Here is an 8,829-nt window from a genome sequence, read left to right on the forward strand (position 1 = left end):
ATAAGAATGGAAATTGAAATACTATCACTCATTATGTATCACTTTTTATTTTACAAATGACATAGTGATATTTTAACTATTTTGTTGTTTCTATTGAGTAAATGTTTTGTTTGTAGTTAAACTTCCTAAGAAAAAGTTTGGAACTTTCCTTGCTGGTATACCTTATGAACATGATGAAAATATCTTAGAAGAATCATTTAAATAACTCGTATTGGATGTTGTGAATAAATCAGGACTAGTTATTCCTGAGAGCTACAATGATGAAATGGCTTTGAGTTGTCATTAATGTACACAGATCATCATAGATAATTTGAGACAAATTTATTTTGTTTATTGTTAAACCAGTTACTTGAATCTGAATAATAATAATAATAATTTTATTTTCATTAGGCCATTGCAGTAATAGACTGTGGCACACACATAGTACGGTACATTTAATAATTAAAAGAAATATCAGGCTAGTCAGAAAATGGACTTTAGATTTTTTTGCCTCAGTGAGGCGCTGAAGGTTTTTTCCCTTCTCAGGAAATGCTTCAACTTTCTAATACAAATTGTAATTTTTTTGAATTTTAAAGAAAAAACTATGCAAGTGTACATGAAAATAGAAATTTACATGTAGATTGCCTGAAGAAAACTGAGATTACATCTCAAAAAACTATTAGAGTTACACAAGAGAGCTAAGTGTTAAAGCAGCTATATAGAATTTCAAATTAGCTGTCTGCCACGTGCCACACGCTGATGTATTCTACGAGGTTTCTGTGGTACTTAATAATTAGCTTATCTCAATTTCAGTATCTTATATCTGATCAACTACAGTCTAAATTAAATATATTATTTTATAGAATACGGTAAATTTTGTGCCAAAAGTCTTGATATTACCAATTTACCACAGTCACTCGTTTGTGAAGTTTGTAGTTTGGCTGCACTGTTCTCCGGAACCATTGTGGTATGTCTCTGGTCTACGCCATATTGTGCAGTTTTTGATCTCTGTTTGATGGTGGTAGGAACTCAGTGACCATGAGGTAAGTGATGTTGGATAATTTTTCGAAGAGTAGAAACAACATGTTTGCTTTAGCTGCTAATTTGTTATATACGTTTTGCACGTACCTGTGTGTCTATAAATGTTTCTCGATCTGTTAGAGTTTAACGCACTGATAAGTTATTTTTCAAAGATGTCTCTTTGCCACATGGACGGTTCTTATCGACTGATCTATTACATCTCGTTAAACAATATGCATGAAGCGGCGTCATTGCAGCTATAAATTAATTAAAGGCGGCATGATTCATAAAATGCTTTATATGAAAGTTTGCAGGAAGTGTTGATACGTGTGACAAGATGGGTATTGCGCCACGTAAAGTAATGCAGCATTAGAAGTAAGGTTATGTTTTAATAACAATGCCCATTTGTTTACCCAGACTTGCATCAGTAGTAAAAAAATAGTAGTAGTAGTAGTAGTAGTAGTTTTTTTACAAATTTTGTTAAGCCTTTGTCGGGTTGGATGTAGTCAAATATGTAAGCAGAAATTGATTTCGTGCATATATCTTCCAACTGATGCGGTTGCAGACAATATGATGTCAGTGTTAAGAGAGTAGTTACTTCAGGCAGCCGTGTATCACGCAATATAAGGTAAAACACTTGCGTAGGGTAAATATACACGAAAGAGTATCTGGTCGTGTACTTCGAGTTTGCAACTGGCCGCGGTAACCTTCATTTTGTTTGCTGACAGTCTAGATTTTGTTACATTCGTTTTTTATGTAAGGCTGATAGTCTGTTGACGGTTATTAATGAAAGTGGTATTCGTATCGAAGTTTACCTGTGGTATAAAGCTCTCTACTTCTGTCACCATGTTGGATTTAATTATTTAAGACAGCTTTGGCGATTATGTACATTTTGAATTATTTTATTTTTCAGTTCCCTAAAACTCCAGAAGAGGCTTGCCGCCTCTGTGATGCGATGTGGTAAAAAAAAGGTGTGGTTGGATCCTAATGAAATCAACGAAATTGCAAATACCAATTCCAGTAAGTGATAGGTTTTGCAGTGTAATTTTGGGAACTTGGACAGAGAAAATTGTTGACAAATGTAAAATATTTAATATTTTTTACAGTTTGTGTAAATATTGTTGTTATGTTATAGTGTAAACAGTTTATTAACTCTGTAGTACCTTTAATTTGTACTTTGTTTGTAGGGCAAAATATAAGGAAGTTGATTAAAGATGGTTTAATCATAAAGAAGCCTGTTGCTGTTCACTCACGTGCGCGTGTTCGCAAGAATACAGAAGCGAGGAGGAAAGGACGTCACTGTGGATTTGGAAAAAGGAAAGGAACAGCTAATGCTCGTATGCCACAGAAGGTTTGTGGTGCATAGCTCTGTTGAATGTAGTTTTTGTTGCAATTTTGATTTTGTAAATTTTTTCATGCTGTAAGATAATGACTTCACCATTACCTGCTCAGCTTTATTTTGCAACTTCTGTTGTATACAGCAGGTAATTTCTTTTATCTTAGCAGTTTTGTAGACTGCTGTCAGTTTTTTTTAGGTCATTCTTTCACCTGTTGTACTTGACCTCCTGACTTTCAATATTATTTAACCTTGTTTTGAGGTTTTACACTGAAATTGATGCTGTTGATGCAGATAATGTAGCTCAGCTGCTGCTTTTGCACAATGGCTCAGTATCTTGTTAACATATCATTTTTGGCTGCCCAAATGAGTTTATGTATTTTTAGTTGCTTCACGGGAATGCTTGGCTTGGGTTGTTCCTTTAAATTGTTTTATTTTGTCAAACATCCAGTTGATGCCCCACCCCCTCCCTCCCTATTGGGGTGTTTGTATAATTGAGGTAGCAGAAAACTTAGTGTAGTTTAGAGTTCATGATACCCTTGACGGTTGCATGTATGTTTCACTTTGATTTATAAGGTACATAGCTATATGAAGGCAGGCTGAACATAACATGTACTTGGAGAATGACTGGTGATTGGAGAGGTCAGTTATATGTTCAAGCCTATTCTAAAAGTCAATAGTTTATGGGGAATCCAATCAGACAATAGAGCAGATGCTCTGTACCATTCAGATTGTACTAATTTGTCTGTCCAGGAAACTAGTCTCCTGCATTTTAATGATTATTTGATTTCCTGTGGTGTTCACATTGAGTAAAAGCTTGTACTCTACAGTGCAGTCTGTGAAGGAGCTCACCAACTCAGCTTTGTGCTTTGTCTGCTGGCACATAAAAATTCAATAAAAACACACTTTTATACCTGAAATTGGATAAAAGATGCTAGAATACCAGTGTTACTTTCAGGGCTCTGTCTGTAGTTTGTAATAATATCCATTCTGTAGCAGTCTGTTTCAGTATTTAAAAGCCTGAAATCTATAGTCATGTTTACACAAAACATTTTATACTACTTTGTGTCATTTAAAAAAATACTGATGGTTTGTCATAGATTTGACAGTTCTAACTCATAACTGTGTCATGTTTGTTTCATAGTACAGTAGTGGAATGTTCAGCTAGTGTCACTAATTATGACACACAGAATGTAAAAACATTGCAATTTTACAAAAATGTTGTACTTAGTAAGGGAAGGTAACAAAAGAGAAGATAATTCAGGTGCTGAATCATTGATAGGTGTGTAAAAAGGGAAAACCTATTATATGGATTGATCTACTTCGTTAAAGGAGCCAGTGTTAGTTATTTTATTTTGCAGACCCTGTGGATCCAGCGGATGAGAGTTCTGAGGCGACTATTGAAAAAGTACAGGGAAGCAAAGAAAATTGATAGGCATCTTTATCACCAGCTGTACATGAAGGCAAAAGGTGAGAAACAACTTGATAAGTCATCAGTGATAAACTATTACTAAAAATTAAAGATCCTCATACGTATGTGTGATGTTGCGTTATATTGCATGATCTAGTTGATGGTTAAAATCAATGCTAGATGTGCTATGTGAGTAACTTATTCGTAAATCATTGGACTTGCATCATTCGTATTTGTACGAAACTGATATGTCAGTGCCAGTTTTTGAGCAGATATGCCCTCACATTTATCAAAACACTAGCACAAGTTATCCTAAATATTTACCATAAAAGATATAACACACTTCTATGCTCATTAAGTGGCTGAAATAAATACGTGCAGATGCATGGAAGCATGGATTATGGTGCAAATGCATCTCTCTAGCTCAGGGATGGTCAACCTTTCTTTACTTACCACAGACTTCAGTATGTCTGCCAATAGCAAAATTTGCTAACCCCTCACTGGTTCCACAGTAGTGGTTATAAAGTAAGGAAGTGATTTGATTTTGAAAACTTTTTAAAAGTTAAAATGTATAATAGTAATTATTCTTACGTACCAAATATTTTGTCAGAATTGCATGAAAACTTCATGAAGTTTTTTAAAAACCCTTACCACCCACTATGAAAGTGGGAATGCCGAGTAGTGGGTGGTAGGCCTGCTGAAGCCTCATGTTTTTGAACCATATGGATTTCAAATGTGAGTGTTCAGTTGTTTAGAAAACGTTTCATTAAAAATATTTTTAGAACATCACTGTTACTGCAAAGAAGTCTACAGATATTGCAAAGATGAAGGCAGTATGCACTCAAATAGCTAACATTCTTCTTCAAAAAATAGTTTTGGTATAGTTTTCATAATAAAAAATTTTTTATGCACCAAAAATCTTGCGGATTATTTCAGGCATTGCCAGTGCAGTTATTACCTTCTGCTTCAGTGATGTGTACTTCTGATTGGTATCAATTATTACAGAATGTGTCACGAACCTGTGTGTGTGTGTGTGTGTGTGTGTGTGTGTGTGTGTGTAGGCAGTGGGTCCATTCACCATTAGTCGGGAATGTACAGGGCAAGCCAGAAGGCCATTAACATTTGAAAAAGTACTGATTTCAGAATGTGTGTGTGTAGAGAAGTAAAACTTGACATACATGCCAGAAATAATACAGCCTTTTATTGAAGCCAATAGTTGAGTACAGACACCAGCAAACATGTGGTCATGGACGGCAACATATTAGTGACACTGCATGAGAATCATTTACTAAACAAGCTGCCCGAGAGGGAGTTGGAGGCATCCGCAATTGTGGCATGTTGACTTAACCACAGAAAGCAATGTTCTGAAGTTTTACTATCAGAAAGGAGAATCGGCTAGTGCAGCTTCATGAGCCAGTCACCATAATAATGGGATTTGAATGATTGAAAGTTCTGTGACAAGTGTCAGCAGGAAGAAAATCATAACAGTTCGAAATAATAGGTTCTTTATAGATGATTGGCCCTCAGTGGGTGACCACAGACTAGTGCTACTGCTGCATGGACTGTTCAGGAAGAAATGGAGACTTTGGCGAGTTGTTTTGTGCACGGTGAAGTCAACACTAATGATTTCATGCATCACACTGGCATTCTATGCACTACTGTTTGGAGACCACTGAGGCATTACCCTCCAATGTTGTCCATACAAAAATTCAGCATTGTCTTGAACTGATAGCCTCTGATTTTGTAACGACAAAGCCTGTTTCACTCTGACTTTCGTCAGTTCCCATTAGTGCAGAATTTGGGCTAATGAAAATTTTGGAACTGTTGTGGAAACTCCGTTCCATGATGAATTGCAGTGTGGTGTGGATTTCCGTCAATCTTGATCGAACCTTTTTTCTTAGAGGAAATGCAGGGTGCTGCTTTTCAAATTGTGACTGGTGCGAGGCATGCAGATATGTTACAGAATCGCATCATTCCTTGCCTGATTGATGAAGCACCTGCTGTGATAAAGCACCTGCTGTATGGTACGACTTTCATGTCAGGCAGCCCTCCACCCAATATTACTACATATGTGGAAATCTTGTGTGCACATTGATGAGGATCGCTTGCTGAGCCACCACTTCTATCCTGCTTGGCATCCCAGGTCCGTAGACCTCAGTCTTCGTGATTATTGGTACGTTGTCACATGTAGCCGAAAGTTTCCTGCTCCTGACGTCATCAGGGATGTTAACGACTTCATCTGGTAGCAATTTCCCAACATACATAGTGATATACTGTACAGTGATGTCGCAACATTGTCGCTTTACAGCAGACATGTTGAGCATGTTATAAAGTACATAATCTTTGCTAAAAATCAATTGTTTTGCTAATTATTGATAATATAAATGGATAGATAAAAATGTATAAGGGTCATTCAAATGAAACCCAGTCACTAAGTAATGGTAACTATTTTACTAACTCAAAAATGTAGCTATATGCAGTAAGCATACTCAAAAACAGTTGACAAAACTGTTGGCACATTTGTCCCATTGCGACACATTGCGATCCTTGAGGAAGCTAGTAGGCTGCCGTCGGTCCAGGACTTGACCCAGTTGCACACTTCGTTGTTTGTTGCGAATTGGCACCTGTGACAGTACGCAACAGAAAGCCATATTCCTCCTCTTGATACTTTTACAGATATTCCTTTTAATTAAGACAACAGTAAGTTTAATTATAGATATTTTGAAAGTGATAAAAAGCACACACAGATAGAGTGTGTGTGTGTGTGTGTGTGTGTGTGTGTGTGTGTGTGTAGAATTTGCCACAGTTCTGGAAATGTCTCATTTTGTACATAGTACGGAAAGGTAGATCTGAATTGCTGTAACTAATTTACATTTTACAAGAGTAACTTTGGACTAAAATTGTTTCATAGGTAATGTTTTCAAGAACAAGCGTGTGCTGATGGAGTTCATCCACAAGAAGAAGGCGGAGAAGGCTAGGACAAAGATGTTGAAGTGAGTACAAGTCTTAAATGACAATGAAGTTCAGTGAAAGATTGTGTCCCTGTGCCTCCTAGAATAATGTGGGGCCTACAGTGTAGTTGATGTTGTGGTGATAGTACTAAAGGTTCAGGAGCTGGTATTATCATGCTTCAGTAACATTAGGTAATGCTAATTGGAACAAAGGCAGATTGCATCAACCTTGGTTTCATAGATCAGATCCTTTAGTAATAAATGGCTGTTTCCGATAAGTATATATAATTACACGTTCTTCTTACAGGGATCAAGCTGAGGCCAGAAGGCAAAAGGTGAAAGAGGCACGTAAACGTCGTGAGGAGAGAATCAGCAAAAAGAAGCAGGAGCTGCTACAATCGTACCAACGTGAAGATGATGCAGCAACTGCAGCTGCCAAGAAATGATGCATTTTCTTAATTTTCTTTCAGTTCTGTTGTAAATTGTGGCTTTTTGAGAAAAATAAATGTCCAAACTACTAGCCACGGCTACGAAGAATTCTTGTACAAAATTGGCTCTTACACATTGAATTTGAATAACAATGACACCGGCAAATATGGACTAACATGTTTGGTAAATTTTTATCTAATTGGTGGTATATGTTGATGGATTTGATACGCTACATAATGTGAAGCCAATTATGGTTGCAGCAAATTAATTATAAATCATATAAGGGGTATTGTACAAGTCACTTGACTCTTTAAAATTCTCAAATTTCAATATCTAAAAAACACTTTGATTTGAATTGAGTTTATGTTGGTACCTTAACCCTAATGGTGAAACAAGAACTAGGTGGGATATTTACCTGTTGTCATTTCAACTACACACATTTACAGAAATCAAAGCAGACTGTAAGTAGCACTTCATATGAAGACTACACTCATTAGTAACGAGACAATTTGATGGTAAGCAGTCTAAAATAAAAGTGCTGCAAGCCAGTGAATTTTTCCTCTTGAGGTGTGTAAATTACAGCATGTCAGTTTTGCATAACCAGTGAAAGGTTAGAGTATGTGCTGTGTATTTTGATTGCCAGGACAGATCGCTGTCCTTCAGATTAATTTTGCTTAAAATGGGTCACAAAAGGGTGTTACTGCCACCATAGCTTTATTAAATATTGCAGTTTTGTTATGGTGTGTGTGTGTGTGTGTGTGTGTGTGTGTGTGTGTGTGTGTGTGTGAGAGAGAGAGAGAGCAGTTTTTTGAATTTTGAAATTAGTGAGTCAAAAGATATATCATAAGTAATACACATTTGGAATTACCTTGAACTCAATATTGCCTCTTAATATTGTACACCACAGAACTATGAGTAAAATCTGGGATTAGGACCAGTGTTCCCTCCCAGCTCCTCTTGAATGAACTGGGTTATATCCACGTAAGTGTTTGGTAGTTGCTTGAACTCACAGCTATAAGTTGTGGGGTTGGCTTGGACTGAGTGAGATGGAGCAGTGGTAAGATGCTGGACAAATATTTGTGGATTGCGGCAGTTTACATCCCCAGAAAGCTCTCCAGATTTTGGCTAAATCAGCTAAGCCAAGTGTGGCATGATACTTTTAAAAGGGCACACTATTTATTATCCCACCTTTCTTTTGCTTTGCTGTTGTCACGTCAAGTTCTAGCGTTGCTGCCTATGGATCACGGGGTCCCAGGTTAGATTTCTGGCTGGGTTGGGGATTTTCTCTTCCTGGGGACTCAGTGTTTGTTTCCATTTCTTTATCATTTGTGACAGTGGCTAGAGTGAACTGTGTAACAATTGGGACTTTGTACGGGTGCTGATGACCGCGCAGTTGAGCGTGGCACAAACCAATCATCACATCAAGCTCAGTTGACATCATTCTGCAAAACAATGTGTGTATTGCAACCATGTATCTGACGGTCATTTGTATGCCTGCAAGACCGTATTTGCCAATGACTGGACAAGTATGTGCCTTACTGCAGCCCTGTCTTGTGCTGGGACCAACAAGCTTTAGTTCATTGTCTGTTGAGACCAGCTACTATAAATTCATATTGGCCACTTAGATTTTGGTTTTTGACTGTTTGCTTATATCCTATAGAAGTTAAGCAGAAAAAAATTTTAATCTACATTTCTAAATACCT

General features: G+C 37.1%; 1 protein-coding gene across 1 annotated transcript; it reads left to right on the forward strand.

The window, feature by feature from the left end:
- The first annotated feature begins 919 nt into the window (after nt 1-919).
- LOC126093577 (60S ribosomal protein L19) lies at nt 920-7,217 on the forward strand. Its single transcript, XM_049908730.1, has 6 exons — nt 920-1,022; nt 1,913-2,019; nt 2,187-2,350; nt 3,697-3,805; nt 6,658-6,739; nt 7,005-7,217. The coding sequence occupies exons 1-6, from the start codon at nt 1,018-1,020 to the stop codon at nt 7,141-7,143; spliced, it is 606 nt and encodes a 201-aa protein (XP_049764687.1). The 5' UTR covers nt 920-1,017; the 3' UTR covers nt 7,144-7,217.
- The last annotated feature ends 1,612 nt before the right edge of the window (nt 7,218-8,829 follow it).

Source organism: Schistocerca cancellata, chromosome 1 (genome assembly GCF_023864275.1).
Source record: "Schistocerca cancellata isolate TAMUIC-IGC-003103 chromosome 1, iqSchCanc2.1, whole genome shotgun sequence".
NCBI classification, from domain to species: Eukaryota; Metazoa; Arthropoda; class Insecta; order Orthoptera; family Acrididae; genus Schistocerca; species Schistocerca cancellata.